The 20,114-nt window shown below is 41.1% G+C and overlaps 1 protein-coding gene across 1 annotated transcript; it reads right to left on the bottom strand.

Moving 5' to 3' along the window:
* Positions 1-11,205: 11,205 nt before the first annotated feature.
* On the bottom strand, positions 11,206-20,067 carry asb12a (ankyrin repeat and SOCS box-containing 12a). The gene is made up of 2 exons (XM_060832125.1): positions 19,020-20,067; positions 11,206-11,472 (listed from the first exon to the last, which is right to left on the bottom strand). Exons 1-2 carry the CDS (start codon positions 19,834-19,836, stop codon positions 11,336-11,338), a joined length of 954 nt encoding a protein of 317 aa, XP_060688108.1. The 5' UTR covers positions 19,837-20,067; the 3' UTR covers positions 11,206-11,335.
* Between the last annotated feature and the right edge of the window lie 47 nt (positions 20,068-20,114).

Raw genomic sequence — 20,114 nt, forward strand, 5'->3', positions numbered from 1 at the left:
GCATTATACACAGAAATATCTGCTATTGTTCCTCCGCTGTCATCCCTGCTAAGGTATTGCACCATTGAACTTTGGCCAGCTCCTCCATCATAGCTCCATAATTCCCTTTATTCAACTGAAATATTGTCACTTTCGATTGTACCCTCTCCCTCTCAAATTGCAGATTGAAGCTTATTGTATTATGGTCACTACTTCCCAATGGCTCCTTCACTTTGAGGTCCCTGACTAATTCTGGTTCGTTGCACAATACCAGACCCAGAATTGCCTTCTCCCTGGTTGGCTCCAGCACTAGCTGTTCTAAGAATCTATCTCAGAAGCACTCCACAAAGTCTCTTTCTTGAGGTCCAATATCATCCTGATTCTCCCAGTCTACCTGCATGTTGAAATCCTCCATAACAACTGTAGTAACATCTTTGTGACAGGTCAATTTCAGCTCCTGATTCAACTTACATCTGACATCCAGACTACTATTTGGGGGCCTGTAGATAACTCCCCAGAGGGTCTTTTTACCCTTAGAATTTCTCAGCTCTATCCATACTGACTCTACACCTTCTGATTCTCACCCCCACCCGCGCGAGGGACTGAATATCATCCCTTACCAACAGGGCCAACCCACCCCCTCTGCCCATCAGTCTGTTTTTACGATAGCACCTGTAGCCTTGAATATTCATTTCCCAGGTCCTAGCCACTTGAAGCCACGTCTCAGTTATCCCCACAATATCATATCTGCCAATTTCCAAAAGAGCCTCAAGCTCATCCATCTTATTTCTAATGCTTCGTGCATTCGTATATAATATTTTAAATTTGTTACTGCCCTTACCCTTCCCATCAACTCCTATTTCACTCAACTTTACGGCATGATCCCTTTTTGAGTTTTCTGCCTCATTGATACAGTTGTCTTTCTTGACTTCCCTTGTTCTAACTTTTAATTTCCTTCTTAAACATCCAGTTTGTCCCCACCCCCAGCAATTAGTTTACTCACAGATGTGTTGCAGTAGCAAACCTGCCTGCCAGAATGCTGGTCCCCAGCCTATTAAGGTGCAAACTGCCTCTCTAGTATAATTTATGCTCAGCACAAAACATACACCAGTAATCCAAGAATTTAAATCCTTGCTTCCTGCACAAGTTCCCCAGCCACACATTCACATCCATTATCTCCCTGTTTCTGGCCTCACCAGCCCGAGGAACTGGAAGCAAACTGGGGATAACCACCCTGGACGTCCTGCTTTTCAGCCTTCTTCCTAGTTCTCCGAAGTCCCGCTGTAGTATGTTCCTCCTCTTCTTCCCGACATCATTTGTGCCGACATGTACCACCACCTCTAGCTCTTCACCTTCTTCCTTGAGGATTTCCTGCACTCTGTCTATGATGTCTTTAACCCTGGCACTAGGAAGGCAACACACCATCCTTAAGTCCTGCCTGCTGCCACAAAAACCCCGGTCAGTTCCTCTCATTATGGAGTCCCCTATTACCACGGCTCTGTGCAATGTGCGATTCTTCCGCTCTGCCTCCATGCCAACCTTTGATTGACAGACCTGGCTGCCTCGCGGACTGGCAGTGTCATCTGTCTCTGCTGTTTCCAAACGATTCAACTTGTTCCTGACAGGTACTTCCCCTGGGGTCTCTTGCACCTGTCTCCTCTCTGCCTTCCTCATCGTCTGCTCTCTTCTGATATGGTCGGTGTAATAACCTTGCTGAAGGTCTTGTCCAGAAAGATCTTGCTCTCTCAGATGAGCCTAAGGCCCTCGAGTTCTTTCATCAGTGCTGCAATATGCTCTGTCAGTAGCTGAACGTGCACACACTTTCCACACTTATACGAGCCAGACACACCAGAGTCGTTGACCTCCCACATCAAGCATGTAGCACACTGAACCAGCTTGGCAGTCATGTCTTCACCCTCTTCAACTGTGGCGTAATCACTTCACTCAACCTCCTTGTTGGGACTTGGCATATATGTGCATAAGTTGAAGGTAGTAGGACAGCAATTAACAAAGCACTCATGCTTCAATTGCTTCATGATTAAGTTGTACAGGAGCTTAGTTAGACCACACCTGGAATATTGTGTCCATTCTCATCTCCTTATCTACGGAAAGATATTGTTGCCACATAGCAAGGTTTGCTAGACTTGTTCCTAAAATGGCAGTTCTGTCCTATAGAGATTGGGCAGTCTGGGCCTGTATTCTGTAGAGTTTCAATGAATGAGAGGTGATCTCATTGAAACTTAAACTACTCTTAAATGCAGGTAAGCCATTTTCCATCACTGGGGAGTCTAGAATCAGAGGACACATGTAAAAATAAACAAGTGGAACAGAAGAGAATGTCATGGAAATTTTAGAGGGCAAGGGAGATTAGAGACCACAGGTGTCACAGAACTAAAGGCAAAGGGAGTGGAAATGGCTGAGAAAGGTCATTGTATCTGGCGTAGGTGGGGAAGGAGAATAAATTTATACTTTATTGGAATAATTGTCGGTGCCATGTCTCTTGTTCTTTAGCTATGTAAGCACATCTACTGTTTATGATCATACCTTTTGAAATGGTAACATCTTAAGTCAGCATGACCTCCATCTTTCAAAGTATAATAAACTCTAAATTTCTCAACCAGATGCCTCCATTCCCCCGCCAAAACTTTAATTCCCAAAACCAAATGTAATATCCAAAATACATGAACTATCAACTATAGATTTGTAACAGTATGTTTGGAGGTGTGCCAGATCATCATCAGTTGATATGCAATATATATATATATATATATATATATAAAATATATATATGTTGGATGGCAATTGAAGGAAGGGGAATAATAAATCTTTCACCAGCTACCCTCCTGTGAGTTAAAGAGAAATAGATTGGATAGAGTTACCTGGAATGTCTATATACCATGTTTATGTTTTCGCATGTGTTTTAACCACAAGTGTTCCTGATGTGACATGCACCAACTTACATTCCTTCCAGTTTAGTAATCAGCTACTGTCAGTAAATTGAAGAGATTCACTTTGAAATTGCTTTTCATGTAAAGATAAAACTAGATTTTCAAAAATTGGTGCCGGGGCTTAACATCAAAGTTCTCTTCCTATTAAAACAGAATTGTTTGAAAGCTGGAGGTATTGTTTTCTTTTTGGGAAGGGCAGCTGAGTGAGCCATTTATCCCTTCAAACCTGCTCCATTATTCAATAGTATGGTGACTTATCTTCTGCCTCAGCTCTACCTTGCCACACTTTCCCTTAATTCCCTTGAAAATCCAGTGTCTTTTGTTAAGTACAGCTGCTGGACAGCAGACATCCCTTCATTACCTTGTCTAAGTGATCATTCTCCATATGTGAACTTAGGTTTACCCAGAATTCTGATATCCTGCTCTTATCAATGTTTTTATTTCAATTATTTAAGAGAATACATAAAATGCAATTGTTTATTTAAAGTTACATTCCTCTCGAAAAGTATTTGCTGGAGTAAATCTTGTTGTCAAACACCTCAATACTAACCACACTGATGGGCTAATGTTACTATTCCAGCCTGACTGATTGCTTACTGGAAGTTTAATGTGACTACATTCCATTCCTTACGTATATTAAACCACAATTTAAACTTTTACAATTATGAAATGAACTCAAAACAATATAATATAGCTGATTTACATAGTCTCATTGAAACCAAATATTTGCGTGGCAATAATCTTTTTAACAAAATAATTACTGCTACTTTTAAAATAAGGAACAAAGACGTTATGCAGATAGATTTATGAAGGGAGTTTTAACTATAGTTGAGGCAGCCATGTCTCTGAGTGAGAGGGATAATGTATGGGAAAGTTGGAGGTTGAAGCTGCTTCACATTGGAAGGCTACTAGATCAGTTCAGTTGAATTCTAGAAGGAAAGGAAACCAATAAGAATTGATAATATAGGGTTACTACAACATGGTCTTGAGAACAGACAATAAGGTACCAAAGATTTTCACATGTTGGATGTTGGTGGGATAACTAATGAGAATGTGTTAAAAATGTAATGATTCCATTTTCTGTGTGTCTGTTCCTGTTTCTCCCTCTGCCTTACTCTGATAATCCAAATTTAAGTCTGTTTAGGTGTGTCCCTTACTCTGTGGTCCCAATGCAACTTTGCCATTTTCTCTCTCTCCATGTCGAATTAAATTCATATCAATCTCTCAGTCAATCTCTTTCCCATTCAGTGTCAAACTCCTTCCCTCTCTCATGCAAGCTATTACCTTGTCAGTTAATATTGCGCTGAGGCACTCTCAAATAAAAATAACGCTTGAAAATAATTTTCTTGTCAAAACATGCCTTGGGAAAAGGCTTTAACATTTTTGTGTTAGCTTGCTTAGAAATTATTTGGTAAAACAATCTCATAAAAATGTAATAACTTAGCAAAGGGACTTATGCACAATGACATGAGAATTATTGTGAGGCAAACTGGAATATTATTGACATACACAAACAGTCTTGGTATGGTTGTTAAATCCCTTACATTGACAGAGAAATAAATGGGAAGAATATCAAGTAATATGCCTTGAGATGGGAGTCTTAAATTAAAAATGTTAACAAAGCCCTTCAAGTCACAAAACAATTTGGCAGGTTTCTTTAATGTTATTTTGAAACATGTTATTTTGTTTGTTATAGTACATATTTGATGTTGTGCTTTTAAATATTAATTACTAAATAACAAAGATGACAATAACAAATATTTTTTATTTTTTTGAACAATTAAATTGGTTCTCCATGCTCCAGTAAAGGTTGGTTACTGCCGTTGCTGATTCAGCGGGCTTCATTTTCCCAGCCCCTTAGTAACATGGACAATGGTAAACACTTTCCTCATGAAGGGCTGATGCCCGAAACGTTGATTCTCCTGTTCCTCGGATGCTGCCTGACCACCTGGGCTTTTCTAGCACCACACTCTCGACTCTGATCTCCAGCATCTGCAGCCCTCACTTTCTCTTCCGCAATGATAAATTAGTTTGGAATGTGAAAAGATCAGAAAATTTAGGTTCATGATGATGAGGAAACAGAGTCTTTTCTACTCAGGGTTGGAATGGCAAGAAGAGTGCTGCATTTTCATCTTATTAGTACATATTATTGCCTTATTTATATGCAATGTCTCACTTCCCCATGTGGCTGAGAGAAACCACATGGTGACAATACCCAATGTGAAAGTCAGAGCAGTTACCTGGCAGCTACAAACCTTCTCCTCCAAGTCTCCAACTTGTTCAGCAGTCTCTAACATCTTAAGGTACACTCCATGACTATGTGGACCCTCATGCACACAAAGGCTGACATTGGACATGTACCAGTTTCACCACATTACCATGGTACATCTCTGGCTCACATAGAATACAGTTTTCCATTTCAATACTGCGCTTTGGAGTGTACCAACACTTTACATTGTAATGCTGCCTCCAGTCACTTTGCACACAGGAACAATGTCTCATCTCATGGATTGGAGCAAGGTGCAATTGAGGACTCCTGCTCACTCTCTTAGTGCTCAATCACTTTTGCCTGCTAAAACATTCACAGCTTCTCTGGCTTTTTGCATTTTTTGCTTCTGTGAGAATTACAAGGATACAATCTTTCTGTCTTGCCCTGCCTTTTAGTGCCAACACAAAGCTAGGCACCCTGTTGCTGTACTGCACTGTTACATTAATATCAAACCTGCAGCATGAGGCAGCAGCATACATTAGAAACAAACAGCATGTACTGTAACCAAATGGCTATTTTTCAATTTCTAAGGAGAGTACTGGGGCTACTAGCACGGTAAGTCAAGGACGTAATCTAATCTCAGTTCAGAGGTTTGGACATTATTAATCAGCTGCTTGGGGCATCCAGGTCAGGGGATATGTAGCATTACTTTCTGAAGAGTCAACCAAAGTCAGTCCTGCAGGTCCCATCTAAGAATTAATGGACATCAGTATGAGAGCGGCACAAAAATCAGTCAGGGATCTGGTCATTTATCTGTCAGGGCTGTCTTTCCAAATCATTCAGTTGAGAGGATCTGTACTCTGAAAATTACGAGGCTTATCAAGTGCTAGTATTGTAGTGGGGATGCTGGGGAAGTCAGTTGTGGGGAATGGAGGCACCTTGCTGGGATGCAGAGGGATTGGAATTAGAATCAGAATCCCTACAGTGTGGAAACAGACCCTTTGGCCCAAAAAGTCCACACTGACCCTCTAAAGAGTAACCCACCCAGACCCATTCCCCTACCTTACATTTACCCCTGACTAATAACGTACACTATGAGCAATTTAGCATAGCTAATTCACCTAATCTGCACACCTTTGGAATGAGGGAGGAAACTGGAGCACCTCACGGAAACCCATTCAGGCATAGGGAGAATGTGCAAACTCCACACAGACAGTCGCCCGAGGCTAGAATTGAACCCGGGTCCTTGGTACTGTGAACAGCAGTGCTAACCACTGGGCAGCCATGCCACCCATTAATAATTGTGGAGGCAGTAACTCAACATATGAGAATGGAAAGTAACACAGTATAGGAGAATAAGGGTACTGTAGGAAAGGATCATCACCTTCTTTGATATGGGGACACTGCAATACTAAGTTTGGTATGAATAACTCATATGCCTGGGGCGCAGGGAGTAAAGTGGGGGAATGAGCAATTAAACAAATGGGTTTGGTAGGAATATGAAGAAGGCCAAAGCCTCCAGGGTTGATGGGGAGGACAAGCAAAAATGAACATCTTTTTTGGGAAAGGGGGCTAGACTGAAAGGTTGAACTTATGATTCATTCAGTGAAGTGATACCTGTATTGCCTTCTAACTGCATCCAAATTGTAAACGTGCAATCAAAATAGGAAGTGTCTGTCACCACGCACAAGGGTTGCAGTGTATTTCTCCTCTAACAAAGGGGCTCCATGTCTTGTGCATTGTATGACTCTTCAAAGGGTAATAGCTTAAAACAGACATCCACACAGTATTAATGACAGACATCTGTTAACCTGTTATCAAGTCATTCTGTATATGGACCTCATGCATTGACTGACTGTCTTGACTAAAAATCCTGGCCACAATCAACCTTGGACATGGAGGTCCTGGGCCTCTTTCACCACTGCTCCATCACCACCTGATGCCTGGAGGAAGAATGCCTCATCTTCCGCCTCGGAACACTTCAACCCCACGGCATCAATGTGGACTTCACCAGATTCCTCATTTCCCCTTACCCCACCTCACCCCCAGTTCCAAACTTCCAGCTCAGTACCGTCCCCATGATCTGTCCTACCGGCCTATCTTCTTTTCCACCGAACCACTCCACCCTCCTCTCTGACCTATCACCTTCATCCCATCCCCATTCAACCATTGTACTCTTTGCTACCTTCCCCCACTATCCTCCCTGACCTATCACCTTCATCCCCACCCCCAATCACCTATCGTATTCTATGCTACTTTCTACCCAACCCCACCCTCCTCTCATTTATCTCTCCACCCTTCAGGCACTCTGCCTGTATTCCTGATGAAGGGCTTTTGCCCGAAACGTCGATTTTCCTGCTCCTCGGATGCTGCCTGAACCGCTGTGCTTTTCCAGCACCACTCTACTCCAGAATCTTGTTTCCAGCATCTGCAGTCATTGTTTTTACCTTAACCAACTGTAAGCAAAGTATTGGGAATGCTGTAAATCTGCAACAACAGAAACTGCTGGAGAAATACAAGAGGTCTGACAGCATCTGTGGAGAGAGAAACAAAGTTCATGTTTCGTGTCCATGATTCCTAATCAGAAATTATCTGGAAATTTTAACCATATACTGAACATTAATAGTGTGGTTTGACAATTTGGAATGGCTCCACTCAGTAACAAAACATTGGACATAGCTTATGAAAAGATTGAGACAAAACGAATTGAGGAGACATCACATCAGCAGGAAGACTGGTGTACAGACCTGTTTCCATTCTTTTTCATCTCAGCAAATGTTGTTTAAGACAGCTTTTTGTATAAATTGCTTGCTTGCTCAGAATTGTCCCTCAAATATTGATAGTTGTGAGAAAGACTTGCTTGCCATTTGGTTGTGTCTTACAGTAAATCCTGAAAATGTGTAATGTTGAATGGTCATCAAGGTGAAGGGGGGGTCAATTAACTCAGTTAGCTGGATGGCTAGTTTGTAATGCATAAAAACAGTGTGGGTTGCCTGGCTCAGGTTACCATGGATGACTCTCTTTTTAACCTCTCCCCTTGTCTGAGGCATAGTGATCCTCAGGTTAAACCACCACCAGTCATCTCTCTCTCTCTCTAATGAGACAGAAGCTCTCTAGTCCAGCAGGACAATGGAGACTTTACCTTTACTATCAATCTGAGATGTTAACTGTGTTTAATGGATGTTGTCAGACCTGCTGATTGTTTATATTTTTAATATCTCAGATTTCCTGCATTAGTAGTATTCTGCTTTTGTATTAATATTTATACTTTTTGCTAATTCAGTGCTGATATTCTAATTTTAAAAATCCTAAATGCAGTGAAAATGTTATTTTGATGGTAGGTCTGAATGATAATAAATTATCTACAAAAGCAGCACCTATCATAATTCAAGTCCATTTATTTGCATAAGATACATTCATTCAATATTTGAAGTGGATCCTGTATTTTATAGAATGCTTAGGAGCAACATGCCATTTAAAGTCATAGGGTCATAAAGACCGACAGCGTGGAAACAGGCGCTTTGACCCAAATTGGTCCATGCCAACCAAAATATCTGCCCATGCCAACTCCATTTCCCTGCAGTTGGCCCACATCCTTTTAAACCTTTCTATCCATGTATTTCTCCACATGCCTTTTAAATGTTGTTAATGCATCCGCTTAAACCACTTCCGCTGGCAGCTCATTCAACATGCATACCACCCTCTGTGTAACAAAATTGCCCCTTAGATTCCCTCTGTTCTTTCCCCTCTAAACTTAAACTGATGCCCTCATTGTCCCTGATTTCCCAACCCTGGGAATAAGACTGAGTGCATTCACCCTATCCATGCCTCTCATGATCTTATACACCTCTAGAAGATCCCCCCTCAGTCTCCTGTGTTCTAAAGAAAAAAATCCTAGCTTGTCCAACCTCTCCCTATTAGTCAGACCATTCAGTCCTGGCAATATCCTTATAAATTTCTTTTGCCCTCTTTCCAGTTTAATAACATCCTTCCCATAACAAGGTGGTCAAGACTGAACACAATGCTCCAAGTGCAGCATCACCAAAGTCCTGTATAACCGTAACTTAACTTCCCAACTTTTATACTCAGTGCTCTGACTGATGAAGGCCAGTGTGTCAAAAGCCTCCTGCCCTGCCCACCTGTGACTCCACTTTCAGAGAACGATGCACCTGAACTCCAGGATCCCTCTGTTTCACTACACTCCATAAGATCTGACCATTCATCATGAAACTTCTACCTTAATGTGACTTTCTAAAATGCAACACCTCTCACTTATCTATATTAAAGTCCATTTGCCATTTCTCTGCCCACTTCCCCAGCTGATCAAGGCCCTGCAGCAATTTTTGATAATTTTCCTCACTGTCCATGATACCATCTATTTTAATGTCAACAGCCAACTTACTAATCACGCCTCGTACAATGTCATCCAAACCATTGACATAAATAACAAACATCAATGGGCCCAGCACTGATCCCTAAGGCATTCCACTCGTCACAAGTCTCCAATCTGACAAGCATCCTTCCACTATTACCCTCTGCCTCCTACCATCAAGCCAATCTGTATCCAATTTGCCAGCTTGCCCTGGATTCCACACAATCTAACCTGCCTGAGCAGCTTACCATGTGGAACTTTATCAAAGGCCTTACTGAAGTCCACCTAGACAATGTCTACCACCCTGCCCTCCCGGTCACTTCATCAAAGAACTCTAACAGCCAGGGTCCCCACAATTTCTTCTCTAGCCTCTAGTTTCTTGGATAGGACCAGGGGATTTATCCACCTTCATACATTCTAAAACATCCAACACCTCCTCTATTGTGATATGGACTGTTCCCAAGATATCACACTAACTTCCGCAAGTTCCCAAGTCTTCATGTCTTTCTTCATGATAAACACAGAGGAGAAATATACATTGAGGAGCTCACCCATCTCCTGTGGTTCTACACATACATGTCCATTTTGGTAATTGAGGAGCTCGATTCTCTCTCCAGTTATTCTTTTTCTTTTAATATACTTAAAGTACCTCTTTGGATTCGAACTAATCTTCTCAGCCAAGGCTATCTCACACCCCCTTTTCGCCCTCCTGATTTTCTTTGTCAGTAAACTCCTGTATTCCCTATACACCTCCAGGGTATCCCTTGATTCCAGCTGTCTGTACCTGCGTCATGCCTTCTTTTTTCTGGTCAAAGCCTTAATATCTCTTGTCATCCAGGGTTCCCGATTCCCTATTCTTGCCAACCTTCACCCTCACAGGGACTTGAGCTATCTCATTTTTAAAGGTTTCCCGCTTGCCAGAGATCCCTTTGCCTGCAAACAAAATACTCCAAATCAACCCCTACTAGCAATTCAAAAGAGGTGATAACATAAACTTCATAACAGTTTGTGATCTTATACTTAGCATTTTACCTACTCCACAAACAATAAATATATTAAGGGAGGGGAAGCACTCCATTTCTTTCAATGGAAGTTTTATTTTTATTTTCTCATTGCTTTCAGCCCTTCTGTTTTTTATCCTACCTCATTCAGCAAGTGCCAAGTAGCATTCTGGCATCTAACATAAATCTCAATTCTTCATGTGTAAACCTAAACAAGCAGGGCTCATTCACTGAACAATTAAAATTGGGTCAATTAAAATGTCATCAGGTAACTCAATAGTGGTAGGTGTCACAATTCTATTTAAACATGTTTTCAATTGTAGAAGTAAAAAAGCACAAATAAGTAATTGACAAAATTGTTGAATTATTAAATATACTACAATTATTATTTATTAAATAAATAGACGATTAGTTCACATCACATTATCCTATCTAATATATATTTGCCTGAATATCTTAGGGTTTACTCTGTTGAAGAATGTGTCATGTCTAACAAAATTTTGTTGAACTTATACATGGAATTATTGATATAGCATTGAGTACTACCTTTAAATTAAATTAAGAAATTCTATTGGTAAGAATAAACCTAAATTTCCCTTATCCATAACAGAGAGTTGAAGTTTGAAAGTTTCCTGTTATACAACACACAAGACAATTCCAATTGGTAATAATCCAGTTAGTTTCATAACCATTGAAGTAAAATGCTCTATCTATGACAGATGTGAAATCACAATTTTAAAATCATACATTTTAAAGAAAGGTTTTTGGCTAAATTGATCTCATCTCTACCAAACACAAACCATATATGCTTCTAAAAACATAACAGTCAACTCAGATGATGTTTCACATAGTCTTTTAGAATTGGGGGTATGTTCAATTGGTCAATGGAATGCAGTCCACTTGCTTGTTTGAGGTATTTGCGGATGGTTATCCTGGAAAGTGACATCAAGCACCTTGGCCGAGCTGGAATTAAAAATACGTTAGGTCAATTTCTTAGAGCAAAAGTATCAATAGTAATTGTGATTTTTTTTCTCAGTATTCAAACCTAGGTGTTGAATGTAAAGGTTTTGATTTTTTTTTAGGCTTCTGCACCTGGGTTGAGATCTAACATGATCTGAACTTGCATTTCTAGGTTCTGTTCAATAGTACTGGTTGTTGCCATAAGCATACGGTAGGTATCCGGAGAGAGGTAAATTATAGTGTGTCACCCAGTATTCCAGTTTCAGTATAACCAGAGCTTTACACAGATTAAAGAATAGCTAAGAGTATTGAATTGTCCATTTCCACTGACTTCTGAAGCAGAGGGTTCCAGCGTCACCCAATCCTTTGAGAGAAAATACTTCTGTTCATATTAAAAGGGCAATCCTCAACTTTAAAACGGTATCCTGCATTCTAAACTACCCAAGAAAAGAGACATTGCTTCCACGTAAACCTTGGCTGAAAATGTGTTGCTGGAAAAGCGCAGCAGGTCAGGCAGCATCCAAGGAACAGGAGATTCGACGTTTCGGGCATAAGCCCTTCTTCAGGAATGAGGAAAGTGTCCAGCAGGCTAAGATAAAAGGTAGGGAGGAGGGACTTGGGGTAGGGGCGTTGGAGATGCGATAGGTGGAAGGAGGTCAAGGTGAGGGTGATAGGCCGGAGTGGGGTGGGGGCGGAGAGGTCAGGAAGAAGATTGCAGGTTAGGAAGGCGGTGCTGAGTTGAGGGATTTGACTGAGACAAGGTGGTGGGAGGGGAAATGAGGAAACTGGAGAAATCTGAGTTCATCCCTTGTGGTTGGACTTTTTAAAAATGCAATTAGACCTACCCTAGCTCAGGACAACACTCTCACAACTTTTTAAAAACGCCTAGGAACCCTCCAACCACAATGGATGAACTCAGATTTCTCCAGTTTTCTCATTTCCCCTCCCCCCACCTTGTCTCAGTCAAATCCCTCGAACTCAGCACCGCCTTCCTAACCTGCAATCTTCTTCCTGACCTTTCCGCCCCCCACCCCACTCCAGCCTATCACCCTCACCTTGACCTCCTTCCACCTATCGCATCTCCAACGCCCCTCCCCCAAGTCCCTCCTCCCTACCTTTTATCTTAGCCTGCTGGACACACTTTCCTCATTCCTGAAGAAGGGCTTATGCCCGAAACGTCGAATCTCCTGTTCCTTGGATGCTGCCTGACCTGCTACGCTTTTCCAGCAACACATTTTCAGCTCTGATCTCCAGCATCTGCAGTCCTCACTTTCTCCTCTTCCATGTAAACCTTGTCAAGACCATTCAGAATCTTATACATTTCAATTAAGTCACTTCACATTTCCTAAACTCCAGCTCAAAAACTCATAGTCTGTCCAATCTATTCTCAGAAGACAAACTGCTCATTCCAGGTACTAATCCAGTCAACCTCCTCTGAACCAGCTCTACACATTTGTATCCCTCCTTATATAATGTGACGGCACACAGTACTCAAAATGTTGTAACCAAAGCCCCAGATAACTGAAGCACATAATTTTTACCTTTTGCTGAATTCCTCATGTAACAAAAGATAGTTTCCCACTAGCCTTCTTGCTTTATCTGCTTATTAACTTTTTGTGACTTATGCTTAGATCCCTCTGCACCTTAGAATTTGGCAGCCATTCTCCATTTAAATAATACTCTGCTTTTCATTCTTCCTGCCAAAGTGAACAATTTAATATTTTCCCCTAATATACTTCATGTGCCAGACTTTTGCCTATTTGTTCAAGCTATTCACATTCAGCTTTTTGATTTAATTTAATTTGTTTGTACTAAGATACAATGAAGAGTGTTATGTTAGTTATCTTAATAGAACAGAATGTAGAATACAATGTTAGAGCCACAGAGAAGGTGCACAGAACGAGACCAACATTAAAATTTGAGAGGCCCATTCAATATTACTGTATGACTCTAAAACAGTGAAGAAGCTGTTCTTGAATTTGTTTGTGCAAATATTCAAACATTTGTATATTCTGCTTGATGGTAGAGGGTGGAAGAGTATAACCGGGGTGGGAAGGGTTTTTGATTATGTTGATTGCTTTCCTAAGGCAGTGTGAACTATGGATGGAGTCAATGAGTGGGAGACGAGTCTGTGTTATGGACTGGGATATGTACATGACCCTTTGTAGTTTCTTGTGGTCTTGGGAGGAGCAGTTGCCATACCAAGCTTTGATGCATCCAGATACAATGCTTTATATGGTGCATTTATAAAAATTAGTCTTTGTGGACATGCAAAATTTCCTTTCAAAAGTATGGTCATGGGTATCTGCATGGGTCCCAGCTTTGTTTGTTTCTTTAGAGGGTGTGTGGAGCATTCCCTTTTCCATCCCTACTCAGAACAATTCCAGCTCTTCCTCCAGAACATCAATATTTGGTATTGTTTCCTGTTCTCATCTGGAATTGAAAAAATTAATCAGTTTTGTTTCCAATTTTCAACCTTCTTTCATCTCTAACTGGTCTGTCTCTGAATGTTCCCTTCCCTTCCTCAACTTCACTGTGTCTATTTCTAGGTTTAGACTATCCACGAACATCTGTTATCAGCTCAACAATTCTGACAGTTACCTCGACTGCACTTTATAGCACCCTGCTTCCTGCAGGGATTTAATTCTATTCTCCCAGTTTCTCTGTTTCCATCATGTCTGTTCTGATGTTGCCAGCTTCCACTGGGCTTCTTTCATTCTGACTTCCTTTCTCTTCAACCAAGGACTCCATTAAGTCTGATATATCTACTGTATTTTTGCCCACACCCCTTCACTTCCTTCCCAGAACAATGATATGGTTCCCTTGTCTTCACTTTCTATCCCGCTGGTCACTAAATTCAAAGGATCATCTTCCACCATTTCCATCACCTCCAGCAGGATGTCATCACAAATAACATAGAGTCAGAGATGTACAGCTTGAAAACAGACCCTTCGGTCCAACTCGTCCATGCAGGACAGATATCCTAACTTAATCTAGTCCCATTTGCCAGCACTTGGCCCATATCCCTCTAAACGCTTCCTATTCATATACCATTCCAGATGCCTTTTAAAAACTGTAACTGTACCAGCCTCCATCACTTCCCCTAGCAGCTCATTCCATATACACATCACCCTCTGTGTGTGAAAAAGTTGTCATTAGGTCCCTTTCTTTCTCCTCTCACCCTAAACCTTTGCCCTCTAGTTTTGGACTCTCTCACTCCAGGGAAAAAAACCTTGTCTATTTATGTTATCCATGCCCGTCATGACTTTATAAACCTCTATTAGGTCACCCCTCAGCCTCTGACGCTCCAGAGAAAACAGCCCCAGCCTGTTCAGTTTCTCCCTATAGCTCAAATCCTCCAACCCTGACAACATTCTTGTAAATCTTTTCTGAACCCCTTCAAGTTTCACAACATCCTTCCAATAGGAAGGAGACCAGAATTGCATGCAATATTCCAAAAGTGGCCTAACCAATGTTCTGTACAGCTGCAACATGATGTCCCAACTCCTATACTCACTGGTCTGGCCAATAAAGGAAAGCATATCAAATGCCTTCTTCACTATCCTATCTACCTGTGAACCTATTTTTGAGGAACCATGAACGTGCACTCCAAGGTGTCTTTATTCAGCAACAGTCCCCAGGACCTTACTATTAAGTCCTGATCTGATTTGCTTTTCCAAAATGCAGCACCTCACATTTATCTAAATTAAATTCCATCCGCCACTCCTCAGCCCATTGGCCCATCCGCTATAGTCTGAGGTAACCTTTTTCACTGTAAGTACGACACCTCCAATTTTGGTGTCATCTGCAAACTTACTAACTATATCTCCTATGTTCACAATCCAGAACATCTTCCCTTCCCCTCCACTATCAGTATTCCACAGGGACTATGCCCTCTGGGACACTCTGATCTGCTCCTCCATCACTCCTAACACATCCTCACTTCTGCATGGTGCCCTCCATCTAATCACAGAAGGTGTAATACTCAATCATTCACCTCCTCCCTCCTCACTGTCCAAGGCCCCAAACATACATTCCAGGTGAAGCTGCTTTTCACTTGTCTTTCTTTCAACCTAGTTTCCTGCATTTGCTGTTCACAATGAGGTCTTCTTTACATTGGCAAGATCAAATGCAGTGACAGTTTTGTAAAGCACTATCACTCTGTCAGCAGGAATAACCCCGACTTCCCAACTGTTAGCCATGTTAATAAAACATCTTGCTAACATTTCTATCCTGGGTCTGCTGCAATGTTCCAATGAAGCACAATGCAAGCTCAAGCAACAACACCTCATTTTTCTGCTTAAGCACTTCACAATCTTGAGTCTTCAGAAACTGGTTGCATGATATCTGTTCTCCCTTTTTCTTATATTCCCTTCCTGTCACCCTGCTTCTCCCACAACCACGTAATGTTTGTCTTTTTTACTTTGCACTTATTAGAAAGGACCAATTTGCTACTTTTCATCCCTTAATTTACACCTCCTTTTCCTTCCTTTAGTATTAACAACACCTTTGTCTTTTGCATGGGGCCTCTATGCCATCTATCCCCTTCTTCCTTTATCTCTAACAAAAGAATTAAAAAGGGCCTATTTTCCAACATACAGTCATGAGATGTATAGCATGGTCCTACTTTGGTCCAACTCACCCATGCCAACCAGATATCCTAAATTAATAAAATCCTGTTTATCAGCATTTGGCCCAAATCCATCTAAACCCTTCCTATTCATATACCCATCCAGATGCCTTTTAATTGTTATAATTGTTCCAGCCTCCATCACTTACTCTGGCAGTTCAGTCCATACACCACCACTGTCTGTGTAAAAAAAGTGCCCCGTAGGTGCCTTATGTATTTTTCCCCTCTCACCTTAAATCTGTGCTCTCTAGATTTGGACTCCCCTACCTGCGAAAAAGAACTTGTCTATTTACCCTATCCATGTCGCTCATGATGTTGTAAACTTCTGTAAGGTCATCCCTCAGCCTCCAGGAAAAATAGCTCCAGCCTATGCAACCTCTCCCTATAATGCAAATCCTCCCACCCCAGCTATATCCTTGTAAATCTTTTCTGCACCCTTTCAAGTTCAACATCATCTTTCCTATAACAGGGAGACCAGAATTAAATGCGGTATTCCAAAAGTGGTCTAACCAATGTCCTCTACAGCTGCAACATGACATCCCAACTCCTATATTCAATACACTGACCAATGAAGGCAAATGTAACAAACACCTTATTCACTACCCTATTCCTGATGAAGGGCTCTGGCCCAAAACGTCGAATTTCCTGTTCCTTGGATGCTGCCTAACCTGCTGTGCTTTAACCAGCAACACATTTTCAGCTCTGATCTCCAGCATCTGCAGACCTCACTTTTTACTCCTATCTACTGAAACTCCACTTTCAAGGAACTATGAACCTGTGCTCCAAGGTTTTTTTTCAGCAACGCTCCCCAGGATCCTACCATTAAGTGTATAATTCCTGTCCTGATTTGCCTTTCCAAAATGCAGCATCTTACATTTAGCGAAATTAAACTCCTTGTCTGTTGTATTCTGAGATCACCTTCTTCACTGCCCACTAAACCTCCAATTTTGGTGTAATCTCCAAAAGTACCAATCAATTCTCCTATATTCACATCCAAATCATTTATATAAATGGCAAAAAACAATGGACCCAGCATCGATCCTTTCGGCACACTACTGGTCACAGGCCTCCTTTACGAGAAGCAACCCTTCAGTCCCACTCTCTAACCCTATCTTCATGCCAATTTTGTATCCAAATGACTACCTCATCCTGGATACCATGTGAGCTAACCTTGCTAACTAATCTACAATGCGGAACCTTGTCAACCTTTGTGGAACAGCAGGGTGGCTCAGTGGTTAGCATTGCTGCCTCAAAGCACCAGGGTCCTGGGTTCGATTCCTGCCTGTGTGGAGTTTGCGCATTCTTCCTGTGTCTGCGTGGGTTTCCTTCGGGTGCTCTGGTTTCCTCCAACAATCCAAAGATGTGCAGGTCAGATGAATTGGCCATGTTAAATTGCCCACTGTGTTAGGCAGGGGTAAATATAGTGTAGGGGAATGGGTTTGGGTGGGATTCTCTTCAGAGGGGCATTGTGGACTTGTTGAACCAAAGGGCCTGTTTCCACACTGTAGAGAATCAAAAAAAAACCTTGCTGAAATCCATATAGACAATATTCATCGCACTGCCTTCATCAAACTTCTTTGTCACTTCTTCAAAATTGGTAAGTTAGTGATTTCCCATGCACAAAGCCATGTTGACCGTCCCTAATCTGGCTTTGCCTTTTGAAATACAAGTATTTGTATTTTGTCACTCAGAATCCTCTCCAACAACTTACCCACTATTGATGTCAGGCTCACCAGTCTAGAGTTCCCTGGTTTTCCTTTCCACCTTTCTAAATCATGGCACCATATTAGCCACCCTCCAATCTTCTAGCACCTCAATTGTGGCTATTGCTTATACACATATCTCAGCAAGGGGCCCAGCAATCACTTCCCTAGCTTCCTACAAAGTTCTGGGATACACCTTATCAGGTCCCACAGATTTACCTACCTTTATGCTTTTTAAGAAGTCCAGCACCTCCTCAACTGCAATATGGTCACTTCTCAAGATATCAGTATTTATTTCTCAAAGTTGTCTAGCTTTCATATCCTTCTCCACAGGAAATACTGATACAAAATACTTGTTTAATATTTTACTTTTTGTATTCTGAAAAAGATTCATACAGGGCTCAACATGTTAACACTATTTCTCTCTCCACAGATATGCCATACCAATCTAGTTTCTCCAGTATTCCCTAAGTTGGATGTAAACTTCCTGTCTTTTTCACAATTATGTTTCATTGTGTCATCAGCAAATTCAACTATCAAGTCTTCATAGCCCTCATCTAAGTAATAGATATAAATTTTAAGATGTTAAGGCCCCATCACAAGTTCTCGTGGGACTCCATTTGTCACAGCCTATCAATCAGATAAGGATCTATTTATGCATAGTTTCTGCTTTCTCCCCAGACAGCCAATCTTCTGCCTTCTATCTACAGTTCACAAGAATAACAATATTGGACTCGAAATGCTAACTCTGTTTCCTCCTCCAAAGATGCTGTTGGACATAAACTCCTTCAGCATTTTCTGTTTTAATTTCAGCTATCCAGCAGTATTGTGTTTTTACTTAATCTTTAATCCATGCTAATATATTAACTTTGCAACTGAGGGGATTCTATTAATAATTTTTAACAGTTAATATATTTAGAACTACTCTGTACATATGCAAAATTTCAATGATAATTTTGGTTTTGAAAAATCACCACAATCACCTCCACAATACTTAAATTCTGGTTAGTAAGTAGTGACAGTGATTCTTCCTCTTGTTTTTATTGAAATAGTTTTTGTTTGAGGGTCAGAAGATGGATTTTTCTCTTTTATACTAGCTTGCCATTTAATGAGAAAATACATAATGATTTGGTCATTATTGTTCAATGAATGCACAAGACTTGCTACTTAACAGTATGACTCCTTAATATAAAAAGAGCAATTAAATACATACTTACCTCTGGCTCTGTCTAGAAGTTTAAGCACTTCATTTTGCTTTATATTTTTACTTGCTGACAGATCTGGTAAATAAAGATTTGCTCCAAAGTCTATGAGCAACTGGACATACTCAGTTCCACAGCCATATTTAAAACACATCTCCAGAGCTGTCTTTGGTGATTTAATTCTTGACAGTAGTTTTTCCTCAGTGCAGTTAAAGTCTGGATTGGCTCCATATAACAGAAGAAGACGAAAGCAGTCGAAGTGTCCATAAACCAAAGCAAGGTAGAGAGGACCACTGCAAGCACAGGGATTGTAGGCCCAATTTGGCATTTTGCAACGAACATTGACTTCTGCTCCATGATCCAGCAGTTCCTTTAAAATCTCCACATCCCCTTCTCTTGCAGCAATCAAAAGAGGTGAACTGTTGTTATAAATACTACCATTAGGATTAGCTCCAGCCCTAAGCAAAGCTTGGACACAATCTAAATGCTTACCACTAACAGCAGTGAACAAAGGTGTTTGAGCTTTCACGTCTAAACTGTCCACCTCAGCACCATGGGCGAGGAGGACCTCCAGACATTTTAGGTGACCCATACTAGCTGCTAAACGTAGAGGAGTGCCTGGAACACCCCACCCACTTCGACTATTGATAAATCTCATGTACCTTTCCTGAGATAAAAGTTCAGCTAGTAGTTTGTCATCATCGTTAGAGATTGCTTGGTTTAAGTGACTTATTTCTCCATTGCCTTCTTCTTCAGTTGGCTGAAACATGGAAAATATCTTCGTAATATCCACAAGGCTCATTTTGATAGACCACATAATATCCAGTTCCATGTTACTGAAAGATCATCTGCTCAATTGCAGCCACAACCCGACATAATTCACTCGAGTCACTCCTTAACGTTTGCTGATTTTAAATACAGTCAAAGATGTAAAAGAGCAGAAATGAAGTTAGGCAACAAAATATTCTACTGCCCCTCTACTGATCCAGTAACATGCAGGATTCCCAGATCTACTTTTGTAACCAAATAACCAAATCTTAAGCTGATCCAAACTACTTCTTCAGTCTAGTAGCCTATCCAAATATCACCGCAAGTGTGTTTGTACAGAGA

The sequence above is a fragment of the Hemiscyllium ocellatum genome, chromosome 11 (genome assembly GCF_020745735.1).
Source record: "Hemiscyllium ocellatum isolate sHemOce1 chromosome 11, sHemOce1.pat.X.cur, whole genome shotgun sequence".
In the NCBI taxonomy this organism is placed as follows: domain Eukaryota; kingdom Metazoa; phylum Chordata; class Chondrichthyes; order Orectolobiformes; family Hemiscylliidae; genus Hemiscyllium; species Hemiscyllium ocellatum.